This window comes from Aquila chrysaetos, chromosome 10, assembly GCF_900496995.4.
Source record: "Aquila chrysaetos chrysaetos chromosome 10, bAquChr1.4, whole genome shotgun sequence".
Classification (NCBI taxonomy): domain Eukaryota; kingdom Metazoa; phylum Chordata; class Aves; order Accipitriformes; family Accipitridae; genus Aquila; species Aquila chrysaetos.
This window is the reverse complement of record NC_044013.1, coordinates 36977936-37002600: the sequence shown is the minus strand read 5'-3', so window position 1 is coordinate 37002600 and position 24665 is coordinate 36977936. Positions and strand designations below refer to the sequence as shown.

The following is a 24665-nucleotide window of genomic DNA, read 5'->3' as shown; positions in this document are numbered from 1 at the left end:
TGTCTGAGAAAACCCTTATAAATAAAAGACCCTTATAAAAACACAAGGAAAACTTAACAGAAGTGTAACTCAGAAGTGTAACCTATAATTCATCTTTATAGAAGATTAAAGCACTCCTGTTCACCCACTTTCAAGCCTGGTTTAGAAAGAGTCACATTGTATTTGGTCAGTTCCAGTACACAGAGATAATGGGTCTTTTTGTCTAAAAGTTAGCCTGCAAGTATACTTGGGATTGGTAGATTTTTCAAAACATCAAAGTTGCAGAGTACAAGGCTATCAATGTTTAATTGTCAAAAAAAAAAAAAAAAAAAAAAAGGAACACTGGCGAAACCAGAACAGAGCCCCTTTCTAGAAACAATCCTTTACTGCACAGTACATGGAGGTACTGTCATCTTGCTCTTTCAGACTTCCCTTAACTTTTAAGGCAGCTTTACAAGGCTTATGCAATTCTTCACCTCTTCGTTGAAACTGCCAAGAAAGGGGACATCTGAGATGTAAATATTTACCCAGTAGGAACAACACAGAGAGCAAGACTTGAGACAGGCCTATGAATGTCTGCCAAAACACAGCTTGCAACCATACCCAATTTTGTATTTTGTTTGTGAATAACTCTGTATGCCTTACTAATCATGTATATGCATAGATGGTTTTTAAAAGAAAAAAAAAAAAAAGGTATCGGCACCTCTGGAGAAAAAAAAAAAAATGCAGTTAGGAATCCACATGCTGGAAGAAACACCCACTAAAGAGGGCATTAAAGGACACTGAGAAAGTCTGTGCTGTTGGTGGTCACAAGACAGATGAAATAAAACCCCCAATTTTTGTTTTAAATATCAGAGAAAATGCCCACAAAGCCAAATGCCTTTTTGCTTAACCAGTATAAGTAGAAATTCACAGCCTTGAACAGCCTGTCATTACAGCATAGCTCCACAATTACACATCTTTGACAGCACACATAATTATTCTCATGCATTAGTCTAAATATACTTTGCATCCTTTATCATAGATTGTTTCTGTCTTTAAAACCTCAAATACAAAGTCTTGAGATCATGATTGTCATGGACGTCTCGACTCTTAGCAGCAGCAGACATTTCCTCACAATTTAAAACAGGCATGAAACAGGAGTTAATAGAATTCTGTTTTTTCCTCTAGATGTTACTGCAGAAAATACCATCAACAGAACATAAAACAGAGATAGATAACAGCTTTCGGACGTGATTAGAAGAAACCACACATATTTAAACTGTCATGATGAAAACCATAGCTTTTTCTATAGAGTTCTGTACACTTCCGTGTCTTGATCTCTCCAGGGCAAGGAACGTAACTTTATGAAGAAGTTAAAAGAAACGACTGGAATATGTATTCCAAGCATACAAATTCATTTAGTGGGAAGTATGTGCCAAAGAAAATCTGATGTAATATGTTACAGATGTGAGAGGAAGCCACTTAGCCAATCATAACATAACAATAAGCCAGTTTCTACTGGGCATAAGTCAGAGTCTTGCAGTTATGAGCTGTTCTCCACTTTCGGTATATTCTGTTAAACTGCTGACATACACTTTTACACAAACTCACAGTATTGGTAAGGACATACCAGACACTCTTCTAACATAGAGTGATTCTACTTTTGTAAATCACCACTGGGCTACCAGTTCAGACAGCTTAATTATTTGCATTTTCTGCATCATTTGCAGATGAAAACTCCTTTTAGTTATATGATGTTATTTTCCTTTATGTTCAGGATGTAGAATTTGTTAAAACTCTAGGGGGGGAAAGTAGTCAGTTCTGTATCTAAAAGGAAAGGACTCTTGCCATCATTATAATAACATGAACAGACCAGCCACAGACTTAGAAGAAAAACACAAAATAGCACAATTCCGCAGTCACTGAATAACTAAAGGTTGCCTCTTGAGGAGGTCACACGCAGAGATCTGCTCAACAGTGCAACTCTATTCAGACCTGTTCTCTCTGCTCTGCATTCCCTTAACTGAGACAAGATAAAGTATCATAAAAGATAATATTGTCAGGCCTAACATAAAACAGATAAACAAAAAGTTAATGGCTCTGTTATTGAAAACATCAGAAAAATCTGTTATAGTCATGCTAGACCTGTACTCCACCAGAGCACACTGTCAGAGATGTCTTACTTCATAACACCACATAGCACTTGGAGACCAACATTAAGAAGAGATGAAGTTAGCTTCATGCTCTCTTACTTCTTAAAACATAACCAGAACTAAGATGACAAAGTACAAACACTGGTTGCATCTTACTATTTTTGTGCTGTGCTACAGGAGCACGGAAAACCAGCCTAACCATTTTGGTGTCCTAGGCAGGTAACATTAAAGTGAAAAATCCAAATTTAGCAGAGAGCATTGTTTTACTTGCATTACCTACAAGCACATAGAATTCTAATTCAAGCACTACTTTAGCTTGTGAGAATAATTTTGTTTCCAGACTGAATAAAAAAATTATTTAACCTATACATATATGAGTCACCAGCAGGGGGACAGAAAAGGAGAAAAGAGGAAAAAATAAAACAAGAATAAGATTTAACTGCTTAGAAAGCTTAGGGGAAGCTAATATTTTGCACCACACTAGCCATTCCTTTCCATTTTTTCCAGTACTAGCCCTTGTTTTAGGCACCCTTACACTGTTGGTTCTTCCCTTCGGGACTAACAGCAGCAGCTTGGAAATTGCTGAACAGTGTTTTCACCGGTAAGTCTAATTTGTAGTCTTTTCCAAGTGACAGATTTTGCTCAGTGCAGTGTAGTATAAATGCAGTTCTACAAGCAGCATTTAAGCACATTTGAGAACAAAGATATCGTGCAGTTTAAAGTTTGAAATCTTTTTAAACTATTGTCTAAAACTGGGCAATACACAGACTTCTAGTCATAAAATATTGACCTGTGCATTCAAGAGGCTTTGTAGCTACGAGTATGTTTTGCATTCTGACCAATTTTCATATTTTCATTCCAGTTATCTTTATGATTTTATTATTTTGTATATTCAGTATAAAACCGCTTTTAATCATACAAAACAAGAACTCTCTGTAACAACAAGAACTAATTTGTTTGTTTTTTAACGTATCTGATAGCAATGAACTAGATGACACAGTGTTGTTCCATCTTTAGGTGGAGCCAGAATCTCCCCTGCCAGTAATTTCAGTGGTATTGGACTTCCACCCTGTTGTTGCAACTTCCACAATCAATTTAAGCCAGCATTACATAATCCCCACAAAACTGAAAAACTCCCCCCCTCAAAGCCACACCAAAAAATCAGTCCTTCCCCCTTACTATTGCTGTTTGCCAGACAGGGGCAACTTCCTTCATCTTGTTGCCTCAAGCCTTCAAAAGGCTGATTAACAAATAAGAAGGTGGTGACAGCTTAAAGAAAACAAACCTAAAACGTGGGAAGTGTGGTATGTTTGCTATTCAAGGACTGTTTATGTATACTCAAGGTAAAGCTTATCTAGTTTAAGATTCTGCTTACAATAGAGGATGCTTTGGGTAACAGTCAAGGCACTGGACATTTCAGAGTCACGGACTTCTAATTAAGGACATACATCCTCCTTCGCATTGAGAAATGAGGGGTTGGCAAGAGAAACAAAGACCCTGGTGTCCTCAGATGACACATGCCCACAGGAGGACAAAAGGAGTAGGGGTATTCTTCCCCAAAGGACCACCAAAGACCACCAAAGACCACCAGAGACCCCCCGCACAGGCGTAGACGACTCTGGGATGATTGCTCAAGAGAACAACACAGTCATGCTTGCTCAACTTAATGAATATGCAATAGTTAGGCAGAACATATGCATTAGATAGGCGTGATGTTTTAACTGTAGTGTATAAGTATGGACACAAAACCTCAGTAGGTGTGGTCCATTTGTGGAAACCTTCCACCTTGCACCCTGCGCAGAATAAAGCAATGTCTCCTCTCTAAACATACTTTGTGTGTTTTCATAGTTACTTTCTGATCAGGTAATAATCTGAAGTGCTAGCTCACACCATTTTAAATGGACTAAGAAACCACAAGTAGTAGGAGTAGCAAGTGTCAGGTAATTCAACATTATTTCAAGTTAGTCATTCTAAGGGGTTACTATACCAACATAGTACAGTTCAGCTTTAGAAGTCTAAACTTCCATCTGTTTTCAATAAATAAAATTCAAGTTCTGTGTTCAGTTTAAAGTTCTCAGACACTACAAATATAATAGAACAGCTTCCAAACACAAAGTGAAGCAATAAACGGTTATGTGCAAGATTTATATATATTCTTATTATGTACTGAAGAGTAACTTTGGAAAGATTTTATTTGGACAGCTTCATCTCCAACAATATACCCAGTATAAAACTCTGTGAAAGACTATCCCAGATGATGAAATTTTAAAGAGAGCAAGAACAAAAGTAGTGCTACAGTAATTTACAAAGTCACCAGCTAAGAGTATGCAGTAACACACTTAACTTGCCAAGTGCCAGTTCCTAAAGGCTGGAAAAATCTAGATCAAGAAATTTATTTATTTTAGTAAATGCCCTCTTCTCTAAGCTGCAGCAGCAAGATATAAATTAGCATAGGTTCACGGCAGAGAAGGGGAAACCCGCAGGGCAGCATATGCTATCCCTGATGGGCAAAACTAACACATCACAGTTCCTTCTCTCTCTCTCTCTCTCTCCCCTCCCCTGCCCTCTACTTTCCCCAAACACCTTAAAGTGTTCTGAAATATCGGGCCCCCATCCCCAAATAAAAACAAAATAAAGCTGTGGGGAAAACAAATCAAAGCATTTTTCAGAAGTGAGCCAGCTCCCACTGATCACCAACCAGAATAATTACTAGTTATTTCAAAACTTACTTGGTTTAAGGCCAAGCACAGTGGCCAGCATTTTGGCAATTTACTGTGGAAGATGCACAATGGCTAGGAAGACTGGCACTTCTAGAGCGGGTGACAAGCCTGCTGCCCTGAGAATTAGGTAACCTAAGCAGCAAACTGGTCTAGGAGTTGGGAAACCTGAAATCTTGAAAACCCTAGGAAGTCAGAACATCAACGTTTCCATAGTCACAGAGAAAGACAGAGGACCCAATGGTCTGAGCAGGGATTTGCTGGGAACCAGCTGGGAGGAAACAAAGCAAAGTGACTGGGGAGGAATTCAAGCCGCTCAAATGCAAACTCAAACACTGATTTGAGCCATCGTTTTAAATAGCTCCTTGGGGTACACGACATTTTGAAAGCCTCATGTTTCTCCATTTTCAAAAGGAATATTGTAAGTTTTGAAGATTAGCCATTTTTATTCCTTTTGCTTTTCTGGATTTTAGTCTTAATTCAGGACATCTCCCTCATTTTATCTATACAAACCATACATTCCAAAGTAATTTTGCTAAAGAACAAATAACTAGGAAAAGATATGCTGAGTACTACAATAAATAACAAAATTAAAATGCCATCTTGGGCTGCAAGTAAAACTATTAAATTAAAATAGCAGTCAAAATATTAACAAGTGTTCCATATGCTTCCAATATTTGGATCAGCTATTATACAGTAACCTCCAGTTTTTCACAGCTGTTTTTAACAGTAATAAACAAACTAATTATGCTTCAAAGGAAAGTTGTGAAAAAGCCTCAATACACTTGCGCCTTTTAAATTAGGCTTTAGTTTTTTTAAAGGTATGCTTGTGACTTTGTTTATTACCTCAATTTGTCTTGCATTTTCAACTGAAATAGATTTCAAGAAGCCACCCAACAGTAAGCGACTGAAATCCATACAATTTTTACAACTCGGCTTGAGCTTGCCATGCACAGGTAGAGGCCTCAGAAAGGTCACCATACTGTAAAAATTTATTTAAATTGTATCAGTAACAGATAACCAACCTTAAATTATTGCACTACAATACAAATTTGGATCTGAGTCACTGTTTTATACTATGTATGGGTAGGTGCATGAGGATTTTGTTTTCAAGGGTCTGTGAAGTAGTACTGAACACTTTTTTTTTTTTTTAAAGGGGTTGAATGGAGTGCAGAAAAGTTAGTTTGAGAGCCTTTTAAAACAGTAATTACCAGGAAACCTATAAAATGCTAACCACTACCCCTACCAGAAAAGGTGGGTTACCTTCTCAATGCTGAGCTAACAACTATTAAAACAGTCAACCTGCCATCCTTTAATGTGTTGATCAACTGTTTAATGAAAGTTTCCCAGGGAGGACTTCTGAAAAGAAATAATGCAAAAATGTTTAGAGACTTCACAAAAAGCGATTTTTTTTTCCATTAGTATCTAGCCCATCAGCATACCAAACAGGTTTTTTTTAATACCAGAAGGCTAGTGGAAGACAGTCTTTTTAAATTGTTCAATTCAATTTTTCCAATGATTGCTGCAGCAGCAAAAGTCACCTTCTTTTAATAAAGTATACATTCTCAAAAGAATAGAAGTAAAGAGTTAATTATTCTTATTTCAAACAATGGTGATGAGCTTTTCAATGGATACCTCCAGGGATAAACAGCTGTATAGCCTAACTACCCAAATTCCAACAACATTAAATTCAGAATAAAATCCTTAAGTTTAGGTTAATCAGCACCAGACCTTCCTCCATCTTTTGTTTGTTCTACAAAGGACAGCAAAGAATTGGAAAATCTGACATTTTGATCATCTCAGGCCATTTTTCATGGGTCACTTCAAATTCTACCAAGTATTTGGGGTGTAATATTGTGGCAGAGCTTCTGCCAACCCTCACATACAAAAAGCTGAGCTCATCAATCAAGTCTGATGCCCAGGCAAGAATGCTAGCTTTTTCCACTACTAACCAGTTCCCCAACTATCTGGACAATTCTAAAGAGGTTCAGCTACACATACCACAGAACACAGCTCAAGCCTGGGGTTGGGGTAAAGGAAGACGAACCAAATTGAAGACAAACAGCAGGAGCCAGACTTTCAGTGCTCAAGGTCCCACAGAATCCTTCCTTCTCCCCCCCATGGCAAAACCCCCCTATTGCTAAGTATCAAAAGGTACTAGAAACAGACTTTAAAAAAACCCGAAACATAAGACTTTCTTGCTCATAGCTTACATCCGTTCGGTCAATAATTAAACACACAAAAATGCCTTACCCTCCTTGTGTTTTCCACAACTTTTTGATCTGGCTTTCCATAATTTGGTGGATTGGCATACGGATCATAGCCCAGTTTTGCTAGCATGGGTGCAATCACGGGCATATCTTGCAAAACATCAGCAGGTATCTTCCCAACCCACTTTGACAGTGCTTCCACATTGACTGGCTTGATTACTTGGTCAGTAGATCTTTCAACCCTGTGGAGGGAGAAAGAAAGGTTATATTTTGCATTCCAAACAATACTCGCTTCACTAGCATTAAGACCTTTAGCTTATTTTGTTTGGGGTTTTTTTTCCCCTCCTTTTTCTTTCCCTCTCAAAATTTCATGTTTCTACAGAGCTGATGGGAAGTGAAGTTTTACTGCATAAGGCTAAAATGAGAATAACTAGCACAACATTCATGCATGCTTTCTGGTTTAGGCTTTCACACAGGATGAACTGAAGGAAGTTCTTTACATAAAGACAGCAGTGAAAGCCAAAGAGCTGTTAAGTGAAAAGTATGCACACACCTACATGTAAAGCTGTTTTCCCACTGGCATATTCCCGCATTTGCTGCTTGTCTTAAATGCTCCTGAAAGCTGTATTCTAAATTGAAATCCATGTGCCATTTATTCCCCCCCCCCGCCCATACTGTGACTAAACTTTTTTTTTTTTTTTTTTAAATAAAAGAGATACCTATGGAAATGACAGAAAGCTATAGACTGCAATAATATTTTTCATAACCATTCCTTTTACTGATTGAGTGTTTGGTCATTACACAGTTCTTAAAGGCAAGTGCATAATCATAGCAGTGTCATATGTACTGTATTCAGAAAATAGTTGATTTGTTGCTCATTTAATCAACAGTCCTAAAGTAATTTTCATTCTTGCACCCTAGTTTTAATTGTGTGGGTTTTTTGTTGTTGTTTTTTTCCAAGGGAAGAAACCTGATATCACTTTGTTTTCCCACACTCCTTGCTTCTTTTACATTAGAAGACATACAACTTCTTTATGTGTTTATTTCCGAAACACACCAGCAGGACTCGGAACAGGCTGAATAATTTAAAACTCTGAGTTTTTACTCAGAGTAATTTAAAACTTTTTTCTGAACTCAGAAAGACTGCACATGCATTTTGCATGTCAAGGTTTATCTTTCTTTTAAGGCAGATTAAAAATCAGGTCTGTATATACAAGTTGCCTAAACGAATATTTGCATCTGCATTGCAAGTAATACCATAAGGTATGCCACTATATCAGTAGTTCCTGCTGGCTGGCTATACCTGCCTGCCTCAAACCTGATGCTAAGCATACAGCTGCCACATCCACTTGCAGCTATCATCCTTCCCAGGCCTTATTTACATCATAGAGCATTTTGATCTCAAAAAGCTCTACCACCCAGAAAACGAAATTGTTATACTTGAAAGTAACAGTACAAAGCATAACACCAGTACCTCAGCTGCACAAGATAAAGAAGGAGAACACGGAGATTCAAATTAATTCTCAAGCAGCTAATTCTTCAGTTATATAGCAGGCAGAATATGAGAAAACATCTTCTGAGAAAAATAAATGGAAATTTCCTGATATAATCCCAATAGTTTCCGAGTCCAAAAGCCTGAACTAAAATAAAATTGCTCTCAAGACTGACATCAGTCAACTTACAAGAGGAACGAGTGTGATTCCAGTTATCTAATTAACCTCATGAGTCAAAGAAGAGGCTGAAAAATTGTTGCACAGCAGACAAACATTAAATCAATAGCAAGAGGCATCCCATTCAGATGCACACTGTACTGTGCAATGAAAGCCTTAAATTACAAACTATGCATGCATGTCTGCCAGTCATTAACTCAATTTGATCTAAACACCAGTCTTTACCTTATTACTCTTTTTTACTTGTCATCATAGCTAAAATTCTTCCAGGAGAGAGGAAGGAAGTTAGTCATACAATGCTGGAAGGTCAGTAACTTCAAACACAATCAACAAAGACCAAACCAGACAGGGAAATGGTCACCCATGGGGAAACTGTCTTGGCAAGCAGGGCCTTCACAGATTGCTGCAGAAGCTGATGAGTAAGCACCTGACAAACAACAAACTGTAAGACAACCCCCAGAATTTTCAGCCTTATTCTCTTCAACCATATTCAGTAGCTCAAACTGAAGGCAGAACTCAGAATGGGATTTTGGGACCAGAGAGTTGCAACCAAATTTCAGCCTTCCTGAAGGCTATTGGCCTGACATCACAAGTCTGTATAGCAAACTAAAAAGTCTGGGCATTGCCTTTTTGATCCTTCTCATTAGAAGATGAGCATCTGACTTCACATCAAATTAGCAAGAAAATAGCTGTTAAGAGTTGAGTTTCAGAAGTTCAAAGTGACAAGGCAGAGGACAAAGCACCACAACAGTCAGGAGTCCACAGAACCATGCTGGCTGGGACCCTCAATAAAAATTTATCACTAGGTGTTTGAAAAGTGTAAGATTTACAGTCCTCTCCCTCTCAGACAGAGCCAGCCAAACCCAAAATCCCTTCACCAAAACTGCAGATTGATTTGACCATTTAAAATAAGGGTGATACTGTGAGAACCAGGTAATGGGCTTGGCTAATAGCTTATTGGAACCCCAAAACAATGGGTCCTATATATCAATTAGGACCTAAATTAGTACACATATGGATATCTCATCCTGTTGTAAAAGCACATTTAAAGTGTGTATGTTTTGTCCCACTGTCATTTTAGTCTGGTCACAAGCTCAGCATGAAACATTTCCTGGTGATTAATGGCTGGCAAGAGATAAGCAGGGGACTACATTTAGCTGCTCCTAGGCACCAATTCAAAAATGTACTCTACCACATTTGGTCTTCTGTTTCAATACTTTTCTGTCCTTTCAGTTAAGGTGGAAAGAAGAGTAAAACACAATTCGTGGGAAAGATTCTTCAGACCAAAGAACATCTGAAGAGTACAGGGGAAGACAGATTGGGGACAGGAGGAAAGAAACACCCAAAAAACCAGACAGAGCAAAACAAGGAAACATACCAAGTCTTGGCAAATTTGATTATGTACACATATGGCAAATGCTGCCTGGTCAGTGCTTCCAGGCTCCACTGCAAAACCACAGGAACAGTTTCAGCTTTGAAAGCAGCTGGTAGCACGGAACACAGGACTAACCCCAAATACTTCTGCATCTGTACTAGAACCAAATGAAAGTTATGTATTAAAAATAGTATATTCTGAAGTACTTTTGCCTAGACAGCTATTTTCATAATAAGCCTAATAAAAATTGCTATAAAAGGGTTGACATTTCTTTGCATCAGTGGTGACCACAGCTGTTTGCAGTTAGGATGCAAATGCCAGAGCTATATTAACAATACTAGTTACAGCATGTAGTCCAGCCATAATACATTCCTTGAACAGCCACGTTGGCAATTACTTCAAACCACAAAGTTTCCCGCTACTCCAAATGCTGCGGTGCACATCCTTAAAACCTTTGCAGTGTTTCTCCTTGCAGCTGGATAAAAACCAAAATAAGGGGCAAAAATACTAAGTGAAATAGAACAACAGTGAGGCTAGGCCTGCATGAGCAACAGAAAAAGCAGGGATTACTAAGCAAACGCAGGAGAAGAGAGTAAGGCAGTCAACAGTTTCCTCAAATCAAGCAGCCAGGGGAACAGACAAAGTCAGAATCTTAAATACAGACTGTCTAGGATCTAATCTTGCTAGTAACAGACTATTGCATAAGAGTTTCTGAGTCTGGAATAAGAGAAAAAGGGAATCAGCTCACTGCCTGAAGAATTCTGCCAGCCACTGGGTGGCTAGATCATCTCTGGAAGAGAAACAGCCTGCACTCACAATTTAACTCCATATACAACTGAAAATAAAACACCTTACACTGACCTAGAGCTTCATTCATCTGATACAGATTTCATTTGACACAGTTAATTTTTATTTCAGATGAGTTAAAAATATAAACATTTGCTTTCTGCCACCAGGTAGTAACATCATTATAAAGATCTTTTAATGATACCACAATCTCTTTCTTAAAGTGTTTTAAAATATTTCAAGACAACAAACTCTTGTCAGATTTCTTTTCAAAAACCCTTCAACAGTTAAAACACATCCAAGCACCTGATGTTGGACCTGACCCGAGCAGGCATCATGTCTCTGAAGTGGATGCTGAGACTGTCTGAAAGATCTGAAAGTCTTAATGGTGAGTGGAAGATGACTGAGACAGGTTTCTCTGTGCATTTACTTAAGTCTTTACACAGTATCACAGCCTTTGCAGATTTATAATAGTAGTTCATTCTTTGACTTCAGAGGTTTTATACCCTACCTAATACCTTGCAGACAAATGGGGAAATAATTTTATCTAGATCTTCATACTCTCCCTACTATGCTACAGAGGCTAGGCCCATGGATTGGTAACTTTTAAATGCATGTCACATTTCAATACAAATTATTTGGTACCTGTGATCTCCTCCTGCCAGTAAAAACTGTAATATAAAATTTAAGTGTTTTGATTTTAATATACTATTATGAAACAGCCTGAAGCACTTGGTACCAGGCATGTGGTAAATTAAAGCTCTGTGAGAAGACAGAGTTGCAAGACAGCAGCATTTTGAATTTCCTTAGATTATCTCTGAAGTCATCTTCAGCACCATCCTTTGGGAAGTCAGGTGGGAGAAACCTACTAATCAGAATATGGAGCTCCACTGCTCCACTCTGTTGTTACAGCTGAAAGACGACAGTATTCACACTGCAAAGTAAATAGCACTCTTCAGTAAGCCCAAAGAGAAATTCTAAGTCATAAGACAACAACATTGGTTAGAACCTGACCCAGAACGTAACAGCCACGCACACCCGAGGCCATAAGGAATTTTGCTGCAGCTGAGAACAAGCTAAATGCAACTTGATAGAAGGAAAAGTAAGTCTAATGCAAAGTATATTTTGTTCAGCTGTCAGAATTTGATAAGCTGTGGCAGACTCTAAAGTTCTCAGTAAACTGAGCATCTTTTAAAGAGTAATTTTTCTGGGCAGTTACCCCCTGGTCTGGGCAAGAACCCCCTAAACAGGCAGCTGTCCCTGTCCACAGCACTCTGCTGCACACGAGAGGGCAGTGAGGAGCCAGGGATGCCAAAAGCAGGTTTTAACTGGCACAAGGAAATCAAATTCACCTGCACAATTTCAATTAGTATGATATAAATACATAAAACAGACATCTAAGACAATTTCATATTCACTGTTTTTTCCGCAGCCCTCGAAAGACTGAGTCACTGAAATCATTATCAAATTATAAAGGTCTCTTGCAACTGAAAAACAAATGTCACCACCTATTTCAAGGGTATTTGATTAGATAAAAAACACCACAGACAAAACACTAATAACTCGTTCTTTTTCCACTATTGCCAGAGCCTTCTGAAATAATAAATTACTTTCACATATCATCTCATGAGAGGTAATAAAAGCATAAAGAATTCTGTGAACGGATTGAATTGAGGGTGACATGAACACTTTCACACTTGTTTGTCTTAAATCTGAAAGTCTGATTCAAAAATAAACATGAAGCCACTTTTTACTTTCAACAATCCATTTTCTTCATTTTTAGAGACATGAACAAGTATTTTCAACTCCTCACATCCCATTCCACCAGATTTATCAAGAAATATTACTCGAAACTGTATGAATTCAGTAAGGCTACCAAGTTTTATAGTATAGAGGTCCATTAATTTTTAAAAAAGCTAATCTGGAACCTGTAAGGTAGTAGTATTTTACTAGAAATGGCATTATGCATAGTTATTTTTACAGGACACTTAACAGAACTTGACAACCACCTATTTATATCAGTAAAAGTAAGCTTACTCCCCCCTCAGCTGTCACTGAGAAGCAGTAACATGATACAGGTAACTGAAGAGAAGTTCACATGCAGATACAGCTTGCAGAGACCTATGACAGTACACTGCTTCAGGTTAACATTATCAGAAGGCTTCATTCTGCTAACAAACAATACCGCAGAAAAAACGGTTGAGATGCCTTCCTGAGAGCTCTGGAAACACAGCGATGGTGGCTGCGTTTCTTCAGTGGAAATGGTGATGTGAAACCTCCAGATTGTAAATCTATAACCATTATCTGAGTTTTAAGTTCTTTGTAGCTGCTGACTAATAATTCTATGATTTGCTTTAAATCGCATTCCCCTACAATATATTAGAAAATCCACAGAGTCACTTCCTTAGGCATTAAATAAACAAAATCTCTCAATTTTTATTTCTCAAAACTGTAGTTTTAAAAAAATGGAATCACTCTATATTCAACAGTTTGACATGGTTCTACCCAGCCCACACTGCTTGCTGTGCAAGGTGCCTCTGTTACTCAGAAGCACTTGGCCAGTGATGAATATTCACGAAACAGAAGCCAAGGAATTTAACTGGGCATGCCTTGCTGCTGGAATAGGGCTTTTTGATCAATATTTTAGAAACTTAAACAAGACAATCTGGTAGACATATCTGCCATAGCAAAAATAAGAAGAGAGATTCAAACATTCACACCTTTCCCCCTCAATGTAAAGACCAGCCAGCTTCCATATTTCAGTTGTTCAGCTGTAAATAGCGGCAAAGAAACCAAATAGAGTAGTTTAACTGGAGAATTAACTAACTTTTTTTTCTTTTCTATTCACAATACCTATCTAGGTTTTCTAAGCAGAGCTGGATTTTGGTTTCTGAAAGTAGCTAATCAGGTGCACAGATGGCACAACAGAATTCTGAGAGATTTGCTTACAAGAAGGTTAATTTTATTCAAAATGCTTGTCCTTTTAGGAGTACATGCCAACAGAAAAGCACGCCAGTTCTGCTTTCTATTTTATTGGAACAGTTTCTCAAGTTTCCTGGAAGAGTATGTTCTTGGCAAATGTAACTCTTGCATTTACAACAATACTTAAGTTCCTGAAATCAAACGGGTGATCTTGCTAGGATGAATAACACCAGTCTAGATAAAACAGTCCAGCTTTATTTTGGGGCACAGAGAAAAGCAAAGCTATATTAGAAGTAAGGCTGATAGTAGACATCCAAATTCAAGTTAGACCAATAATTAATTAAAAGTTCATTCATATGCTCCATACACATATGTTAGCAGGACAATTGTTTAGCAGGAGCAATCTCTGATTGCAAATTGTTAGTTAACAATGATTCTTATTTTCCAGGTAATATGCATCATAAATCAGCTTCCTGAGACATCATTAGCTACTTAAAAACTGAAACCAAGTTATGACTGGTCTTTTACATGCAAAATGTACTATTTTACCTCTTGGAACAATACAAAGTAAAGGAGGAATGCTCATACTCACTTTGAAAGAGAAACACCCCCTGCTTTTCCAATCATTTCTTCATGGTGCAGCACTGCTTGGTTCCATGGGATGCGAAGAAACTTTAAGAGAGTTCTCATCCATCTTTCAGGATGCAATACGAGTTGTTCGTAATGTACCAGCATACACTTTTCAAAACCAACCTCCATACACTGGTTATACATAGTTTCTATAGCACGATTCCACTTGGTCAAGCAGTCCCTGTAGCTGTTAAGGTCAAATCCAGCTATTGTGACTTTTCTAGATATCATGGAATGCACAGATGCACGACCATCCCGTACCATTAGAAGAAATTTGGCATTGGGGAAAATTCTAGCAAGATAAGTTAAGGATTTTAAAGCAAAAGGATCTTTGTTACACAAATATGGAGCAGGCTCCCCATGCTTCACAATGATTTCCAATAAAAACGCTTGCATGGCTGAGTCCAGAACCTCATCTGTGACTCCAGCTTCATCCAGTCGGATCTTCTCTTTGCTTGATCTAGCCCACATCTGCTTAACTGCCAGAATTCGCGGGATTACCCTTGTCTCTTCTCCACATCGAATATCCGGATGGGCATCAAGCATGGCACGCATTAAGGTAGTGCCACTTCGAGGTACTCCTCCAATAAATATTAAAGGCATGTCTTTGTTGTAAGCAAAGGTTTTGTTTGCATTTACACTGGAAGCAGTTCTTACTGTGCTTCTCACATTTTCCATCCTCACAGGCTGGCTGCGTTCTTCTATTCGATGGTGACACTCCATAGCGTGTTGGCCCAAATAAAACACTGTCACTGAACTGATCACCAGACATGCCAATAGCAAGTTCTGTTTGAGTTTTCCAACCATTTTGATAAAGACTGTCACTTCAGAATAAAGAGACCTTCTATTTCAAATTATCTTCTAGTTCACATGCCATGGGAAACCTAATCCAAAATAAATTAAGGTCTGGCGAGGGGGGGAAAAAAAAAATTAAAAAAATTTAGAACTTTTAAGAACTACTACAATAAATCAACAACAGATATACCTGACAGCATTCAGTAAAATTATTATCTCCTGGTGTTGCGTTAAGACCAGTAAATGCAAAGTCTAAACATGATCATCTCATAATAAAAAGCCTTTTTGTTTACCCATAGAGGCAACACAAAACATAACAAGATTCATGACTACAATTACTATTTACATAGAAGTTCTCTGGTACATTTTAACAACACATTTGAAAGAATTCTACCACTGGATAGCTACTGTTAAACTTTACAGTCAAGCAAAGACATCATTTACATGGGACTCTACACATTAAAAAAGTAGTTATTAAGAAACCACTCTTCTTTACTTGAGGTTTTACAGCAAAAAAAAAAAAAAAAAAAAAAAATCACAATCGCCTCTCTGAGCCAGAGTCACCTAGATAAAACAAATGAACAAGACACCCCACACAAATCATGTTATAAATCACAGAAGAAATTAAGTATTAGAATAAATCTGGCTTGCTGAATAGACGGTAGCAGTATCCTGCTCATTGTCACATTTTCACATAGCTACATTATCTCCTGTTTTGCTTGAAATGCTCTATTTCCTTCACAGGATGCGAGATGATAGTAAAAGATGTTTCACAGTTACAGATCAACACTGACAGCGTCCAAGTTTTGATCAAGGTCTTTAAGCAATGAAGAAAAATAGGTTGCAGCAAGTAAGGGAAACTTCAATTTTTACTTCAAGGGAAGCTTTGATTAAAAATAGTGTATAGTCATTAAAAACTACAAACACAATCCAGGATTAAAGTTGACTAAGATCAAAACTAAGATCAGTCTTGATTTAAATAAGAACAACAACAAAAAAAGAATCAACCCACACTGACTTAAAAATTTTGATCCATCCCAGTATCCAGATAATACAAAGCATGATATACAAAAGAAAACTAATTACTTCATCCTAACTTCCTTCTCTATTGTTTTCTTTACCTAAAATTTGGCCCTTAGAGATATTTCTCTCTCAAAAAAACCCCAAAACAAACCATCCAAACCCAACATAACCATAATCATTTATTATTGTGTTGATTAAAAAACACAAAAACCCCACCAACCCTCCCCCCACATTTTATGCAGTGTTTTGAGCTCCAGAGAAATGTTCGCTGAAACACTGAAAAATGGAGTAATTAGGAAGAAAGAAAAATAGATCCTGTTCTCAATCAGCACCCCACAGGCCTGGGGGGGGGGGGGGGGGGGGGGGGAGAGTTAAAGCCTTGCATAATTTTAAGTCATGTAATAACGCACTGCCAGAATAAAGTATATGCTGCATTCTACCTTCAAATAAAGTCTGGATTCCTTTTAAGCAGTGCTGGTAAGCTTGCTCTTTCTTTTAGTCTCTTCTGCTTCATCTAGATAACTCTATTTTTGCTGGTATGACAGCAAGAGTCTTCTCCCTCCAAGATAAAACATAACACTTCAGAGCTAAGAATTTGAATATATGGTTACTACACAGAAAGGTTTAAGGCGAGAACCCATGTAGCAAATCAAAAGTCAACTGACAATAACAGTAAGACAACTATGCTTTACAAAGCATCATGGCAGCCCACATTAATGAAGTTTATGATTACAGTAATTTCATATTTATAGCATGGAATAGGAGAATATACTGTAAAAAATATTAACTTCTGTCATAGTATAATCTTCCTTCTGGTTCTATACTATCACATTTAAATTAATCAGTCCATTTTAAACCCTTACAACTATTACAAAAAAAGGAAAAGAAGCAAATGAAGGACAACCAGTCATCTGCTTTGTGAGGTATCAATAACATGGCTTTCATTCTGCTTTTTAATCTACAATTTAAGCAGTGATGATTATTCTGTGACAGAAGAATTTTTCAATATTTTTCAGTAAAGTGAATTTTACCACACCAAAAGCCACAACTTTTCTTTTTTTTTTTTTTTCCAAATATGCATGGTACTATTTTCTACAATGATAGTATAACTCAGTATTTGAAAACAAGTTAGACATGTATTAGAATTAAGGGTTTGCACAGCTAACACATCTATTACTAAATGTTTTATATATCCCCCTTTCCTAAATTTTAGAAGTTATTTCTCCAAGCTCTAATGAGAGGAGATTAAGTCTGAAACCCCAAGATACACAAAAGAAAAACAAGGGTTTTCATTAATTTTTTTTTCATTTAGGATTCTTAAAATTGTATTATTTAAAAGTAATTTTCATTTTTACAGATGAAAAGAAAAAGACTATATTAGATGATTTCTGGACATGCATGTGAGTCTGAACGGAACTTTTAGGTAGAAACAAAAGATTTTAAAATCTGTCTGCTGAATTCCAACATAGACACTTAGAAGACTAAGAATATGCCATGTCTTACAGTGAATACCAGTGGGTTATACCCAGCACTGGCTTAGATAAATCTGCTCCTCTGCTGCCCAGATGACTTGATCTGTTCATGCCAACCTGCACACTGTATCTTTATCTCTTCCGTTCGTGACAGTTAATGCATAGACAGTTGTTTTACCTGTATTCTGTAGTTCAACAGCTTTGGGTTTTCAGATAAGGTAGGCTGAAAACTGACTCGTCCTCTCAAAATTCAAATGAAATTAGTACTCTAATTGAAATTTTAAATAAGAGCTTGCTTTTCAGGGCTGAAATAACTCAGTGAACAGTATGAATCACAGATGCTTTTAATTGTGAGGAGCTCCAAGTGCTGAGGTACCGCCAACATTTTAAATGACTGGCTTCCTCAAAGCTCTTCCATCTCTGTCAGCAAAGGACAGCACATCCCTGAATGAAGAACATGCTTATGCCTACTCTCTACCCTCTCCAGAACATTATCCACTTAACCTTTTCTTCCACGCAAATCCAGTCATTAACTCGGAAATTCTCAAGTCACCATCTGAGCAAGACTCTCCAGATCTGTCCCTCAACAGACCGCTGGCCTTGCAGGCAGGCTGCCTTGCAGATTCTGCTGCAACTCTTAGCAGTCAAGTGCCTTGCACTTTGCAGTCCCTGTTTTTTTTATGAGGCTGTGTAACCAGACAGCAGCAGACAGGCAGAGGACAATTCTCACTTCGCACCATAGCAGTGCAGGAGCAATAGAAGCGAGGAAGGGAATTCCTTATCTGCAGGCATCTATCACAGCAGTATTTTTCTCTTGCAGTGCATCTAAGAGCCAGTCGCTGAGCTGTGGGAGAAATGTCTTGCCCCTCCACACTAACAAAGCTTATTCCAATCAACAGTTGTCACAATACTAAACTCAAAGTTCAGCTTTTAGTCTTTGTTACCAAAATTAAACTAGAAACATAACCTGAGGATTAATTCACTTCTTTTCATATGAAATGGCCAAAGAGCTCTCCCACACTCTCTTGCCAGAACACCACTCTTACAAGAAATTCATCCTCTCTAACAAGTTTCATTCTACTTACATACCTCTCTCTGCTGAAGAGCTGGCTTTAACTGTACCTTAGACATTAAAAGGAACAAAAAAAAGTCCCAGAAATTTAAGTGGAGGTCATCTGAACAGTGCTTAAGAAGGAAAAGAGAAAAAAAACCTGATGCAGTCGATACTTCCACAGAACCAAAAATCAGAAAGTCTCTCTCCTGAACAGATTCAGCATGCAGACCTAACTTTCAATTAGGAAAGGGGAAACTGTTCTGCTTAAAACTAGCAAACAGTACAGAGACTCTCTTTAAATGCTTTAGATACAGTAAAGACTTAGTTAAAAGTCAGTACTCATTTGAGAGAAGAGTTAACACAACAGAAACAGTATTTTGCCACAGAGCACACAAAACCTGCAAATATTTACACTTCATACAATCCCTAATATTATTCAGTTTGAGTCAATTCCACAGAACTCATTTCCTCAAAAAAAAAAAAAAAAAAAAGAAAAAAGAAAACAAACCTCCACAAAAAAATCTTCATTTCCGAATTAAAAACTACTCCTTAAAGACACTAACATGCCCCAAATGCAGAAAGTTAGGTAGCTGATTGCTAGAGAAAAACATATCAAGACCAAGTGCATCAACTGTTTTACTCTGATCATTTATATTAGAATATCACTTAAAAAAAAAAACCAAAAAAAACCAGAACAACAACAACAAACAGCACCAGTTTTCAGAACCAAGCTGAAGAACAAGCAGTATCGGAGGAAAGCCTGTTGGCTGAAGGCTGAAATCCTCAATTCACAGGTTGGGTAAAGCAGAATGATGACTCACTCTCAGTACAATTCCAGCTGTGAATGCAAATAAACGTTGCAGTCTGTGAGTAGGTTTCATAAACTGCTGTAAGTATTGACCACTCACCTACAAAACCAAAAACCCATCCATGTGACAAAAAAAACACAACACCAATCAAACACAAATACTTTCATTTGATGCAGTAACTTTTTTTGGTAAGTTCAAAGATGCCAAAGGCTGCAAGACCATAAAGAGCTAGTATTAAGCTATTAAGCTCTCCTTTACTAGCTTTTTTTTTGCCTGGAAGCAATACCTGGAGCGTGCAGCTGCCAGAAACCGTGGCAAGACCAGGACTTTGTATATCAGGAAGCCAACAGGGGAGCAGTCAGAAACCACACCTCTCAGCAAACTGATGTAATCTACAAGCCAGCAAACTCCCTTCTGTGCCTGAAGTTACATATAAAGCAATTTGGGACAAGCATGAAGTACGGAAGTCGCTGCCCTTCTAGCAGCTTGCAAATAAACCCCACCTTCTCCCTCCTCTACATGAATAAGCACTCTGGATCACATCTGTCAACCTGAGGAATTATTGCAAGTCATTAATGTTCTTGTTGTTAACAGTAATTAAATTGACAGCATTTAAAAATCACAACAAGGCAATCAGCAATCCCTTGTCAGCATTTAAGCAGAGCTTTGAAAAATTGTGGCATTTTTATGCACTATGACCTGAGAAGAGCAAAGTGCCACTGCACCTAAAAGCACAGACAACTCTTAATAAAAATACCCCAAAATAAACAAGCAAAAAAACTCCTAAGAAAACAACCACCCAAACCAAAACAAAACCACCTCATACACACAACAGTCATAAGTTGAGGAAGTTGAAGATGACTACAATGGCAGAGAAGGCCTTTAGCAGCAATAGTTTCAAATGACAGAGTAAAACAAATTCCTAGAAAAATTCAAGTGTAACTCAAAAAAAAAAAAAAAGTTAGGATCTACAAGTTTCAGAAAGAGAAAGTGCAGCTAAGCAGAAGCATGTGTAACTGAATTTTATTCCGACAAAAGTCAGGCCTACGAGTCAGCCACAAGATGATGTTAGCAAAGCAAAAATGACTGCTTTGTTTCTGTCTTCTGCGCACACTAATTCTCTCTCCGTCCTTCCCTCCCCCTACACGCAGCAGGTCAAGACCTTTTTCCTGAAGTTCATCCAAAAAATGTTGAAGATTTTTAGCTTAGTCAAGAGGCAAGTCATTAATTCGTATTTTATGTTAGAACAGTTTGGGGTTTGTTGTTGTTTAAAGCATTCCCTGCCAGGGGAACAAAGATGATCCATTACCACCCAGTAATAAGCAATCCTTGTAAGCTCTAGAGCTCAGACTTTCACTTCGGAGGCTGGAAAGAGTGATGACCACCTCATGTTCAACCAGGCAGCTTTTTTCAAGGCTAAACTGACAGGACACCACCACTGGCATTACCCATCTCAAAAAAACCAAAAAACAAAAACAAACAAACAAAAAACCCCAACCAAAAAAAAGCCCCCAAAGCCAAACAACCCCACATATAATAAAGCATTTTTCAGTGATTAGCTCGTCCTCTGCTTCCATCTCTTGAGCTTCTGGCTCAGATTCCGATAACTGGATCTCTTTCTAGGAAGAACAAGTACAGTAGTACTGCTTAAATTTTTGTGGAGTATATCTTGTTCCTGCATCTGCCCAAGTGTTCATCACAGTGTTTGACCTCAATGCTTCTGGGGCACTTCACTGGGTGGAAAGATCACACTCAAGCTCTGTGTCAACAGATCATCAGGCTTCATAGGCATCCTTCTCAAAACGCTGTGCCCTCCCACCTGTGCTGGAAGGCAAGCACAAGATAGAGGTGAGGGGAAGCATGCTAGACTTCATACTATTGCAAAGTTGTCGTTCCGCTCACACTCTTTTTACAGTTTATCCTCATGTCCTCCTACCATATTCCTATGATTTTCTTTCCCTACTTAGGGGGTCTACTCAACCCCTTAGTCTCTGGGGCTATGACCCCCCACAAAAGGCTTTATACAGTAGACTCCAAAATACAGACTCCAGAAACAGAAGATTCTCACAGTTCAGAGATGCATTCAGATGCACAACCACAGTCTGACTACTACACCCAAAGCTTGTGGTATAAATCTGCAGAGGAATTCATTTAGAGTGGGAAGGTAGATAAGTTGAATGGGAAAAAAAGCTAAACTGTTGTTATCCATTGTCAGTCTCTTCTCTGCTCTTGACTGTAGAAGGAGAAATGAAAATGCTGCTAGGACTTAAAGAAGCAGATGTCAACCATGTCAGTATCTTCCTTGCCTCTTCTTGCACCTTCACTTTTCCTCTGTAAAAATAAATACTGGAAAGGCAGCAGATACTGAGAATTCTCAAGAATCATCTTCAAAACAATATACATTTAGAAAACTGGAGACAATATATTTCTTAGAGGAAGTTGTGTATTAAGCTCACCAAATAGTCCAAGTAGGAAGCCCTTGCACGCAACATTAGTCTTTCAGCATTCCTAAATGAAAGTTAAAGAAAGGAGTTCCATAGAACCTTTCCTTCAATGAACTGGTTTGTTTCTGGTCATTCGTGTTTGTTCACCACAAAGAAGATTGCATAGGAAAGCCAACAGTTACGTGATAATGGTATAGCACAACACCAAGGAACATGACTGAAATATTCACAGTATACCACTTCAAGAAGCTATCCTAACCGTCACAGGCTCATTTAGAAGATTGCTCCAAAATTCATTTAAGTATTCAGGAAGCCTTTTTATGCCTTCAAAGCGGCATTTGCACAATCACCTTAATGATTTCCCCAAAGACCAGATATCATGTATTACTACCAGTCACGTAACAGAATCTGAGAGAGGAATGTCAAAGTACAGCACAAGCAAGCCGTATAGCAACCCCAAGCAAAATACTCAGCAAAACTAGAAATAAAAATCAAGAAGCCTTAAGTACTAAATCCATTTTTGGCTTTTTAAGTCATCATGCCTTTCAAGCCCTGCAGCTGTTTTCTCTAGACTTCTCCCCCTATTAGTTATACAGTAAGAAAGGATGGTTAAAATAGAATGAGCAATTTTTATTCACCTCCACAAACAAATAAGCAGTAAGTCACCTGGCAGAAAGGACCTGGGATGAAAGACAGCCAACTAGACCTAGTGAGGCCTGCCTTCATGCAGAGCAGTTTGACAAGTAGAATGATAGGACAAAGTTGGACAGAATTAGTATAAGGCAATGCAGACGTGTGAACGACATTCCCTTATAGTAAAGAACTCTGTTGTGGGACAATACCACGGTAGGAACTATAGGAATGTTGTTCACACATTTGCATTCCCTTGAACCTACACTTTTTTTTTTTTTTTTTTTTTTTTTAAATCTAAAGCTCTGAAAAATTGTAAAGGCCAAATTAACCTTCACAGCCATAGACCACTGCTGAATCTGAAGTTTCCATATTGGGGAAGACTGCATACAACTATGTAGTAATTCCACAATTTCTAGCACAATCGCATTACAAGGAGTAAAAAAAGTTGTGCTCATATTTATGCATTTCCTTCATATAATCAAGAAGTAAAAGATGAAGCGAGCTGTACCCTTTCCTTTTACCAGTTAACCCCCCCCAAAAAACGCCAGCTTGCTTCATAATCCTCCACTAGACAGACGATACATAGAAACACACACCGAATATGTATGTGTGCGTGTGTAAAAAGAAAAGCCAGAAGCATTTGTCCTTCCTCTGGATCTACTAACACTTACAAACTTTCTTAACAAGCAAGAGAAAAAAAACATACGAGATCCAAAACAGCTAATAAGGTTACCGAAGCACTCAAAATTCAATACTTTCACATTTTTCAACATTTAAGGCTTCTAAAATTAAAGCACAGCTAATTAAAATGTTCTGCTTCAAATGAAAGCAAAGAACTCTATACATTCTGCTTTACCTACACATGTAATACATACAGCAAATTATTTGGATTTGCATATTTAATGGTCAAAAAAGAGTCACCAACGTGTTCCCAGTTATGCAAGAGCACACAGCATTCAAGTACTACAGTTACTGCTGGAGAACAATTCAACAAAAGCAATTTTATTGGCAATGCACGTAGGCTTCTAACTCTTTAAATTTATGTCTTAAAAAAAAAAAAAAAAAAAACACCGAAGAAAAAGAGAGGGGAAAAAAGTCAGTAGCACACTAATAGCAGATGAGCTACTGTTCCGTGCGCTTTTACGTGTACTGTGCCTCCTAAGAGGGATTTCAGCACTCCATTACACAATACAGTACTTCAAAGAATCAAACTGCTTAATAATACTAAAAAGATACAGACCTACACAAATTTGCACAACACGTTCACGATAACATATGCAAACGGCTTCTTCCAGCAATACCACCAGCAACACCACTTCCAGCTAGGAGACCTATGAGGTCTACTGCTATAAAACTATTGCTAAAATGCTTACACATACTCTGGCTATTACACGTTGTGGTTGCAGACAGAAATGCGGCGCTACAAAACTATTTCCGCGTGCCTCCCCAACTGTACCGCGGGTATTTACAGCGGCGTAGGACCCGCCGCCAGCCTCCCCCGACACATCTCAGCGGCTTGAACAAAAGACAGCAGAAGCGCTGGGAGCTCCTTAAGCGAGTCAGCCCGCCCGCACGGAAAACTTTCCCATTTACCCGGCTCAGATCCGCCTCGCACCCCGCCACGGCACCGGCGGGAAGCAGCGAGCCGGCCCCGCCGCGCATCCTCAGCCGCTCCCGCCCCGCGGCTACGAGACCCGCGCCGATGCCCGCACAGCCGACTGCCCCGGCCAGCCACGCTACGGCCCGGCCCGGCTCGGCTCGGCTCGGCTCCCCCGGCCGGCAGCGGTGCCTGAGGGGCGCGGGGACCGGCGCGGCCGCCCCGCTCCCGACGACCGCCACCGACCGCCGCCTCAGGCCGCGGCCGCCCCCCAGCCCGGCCGACAAAGGCAACGGCTCTGGCAGCACCGGAGCCGCCCCAGCGCCGGGCGGGGCAGGGCGGAGCGCGGCGGCTGCCGGCGGGGCTGCGCGGGCGGGGAGGAGAAAACGGCGGCGCCCGGGGCCCGCTCCGCTC

General features: G+C 38.9%; 1 protein-coding gene across 10 annotated transcripts in view; it reads right to left on the bottom strand.

Moving 5' to 3' along the window:
• The window catches only part of TPST1 (tyrosylprotein sulfotransferase 1), a 43144-nt gene that overhangs the window by 6661 nt on the left and 11818 nt on the right, over positions 1-24665 (bottom strand). For 4 of the 10 annotated variants that reach the window (XM_030028170.2, XM_030028178.2, XM_030028176.2 and 1 more), the window contains exons 1-3: positions 16683-17247; positions 14387-15330; positions 7085-7283 (exon numbers count right to left, since the gene is read on the bottom strand). In XM_030028170.2, the coding sequence (XP_029884030.1) occupies positions 7085-7283; positions 14387-15231 (1044 nt within the window). In that variant the 5' untranslated portion in view covers positions 15232-15330; positions 16683-17247. Of the gene's footprint in view, positions 1-7084; positions 7284-14386; positions 15331-16682; positions 17248-23894; positions 24217-24247; positions 24547-24665 lie in introns of those variants that run through there. The other 6 variants (XM_030028173.2, XM_030028172.2, XM_030028169.2 and 3 more) reach the window with 5 other exon arrangements.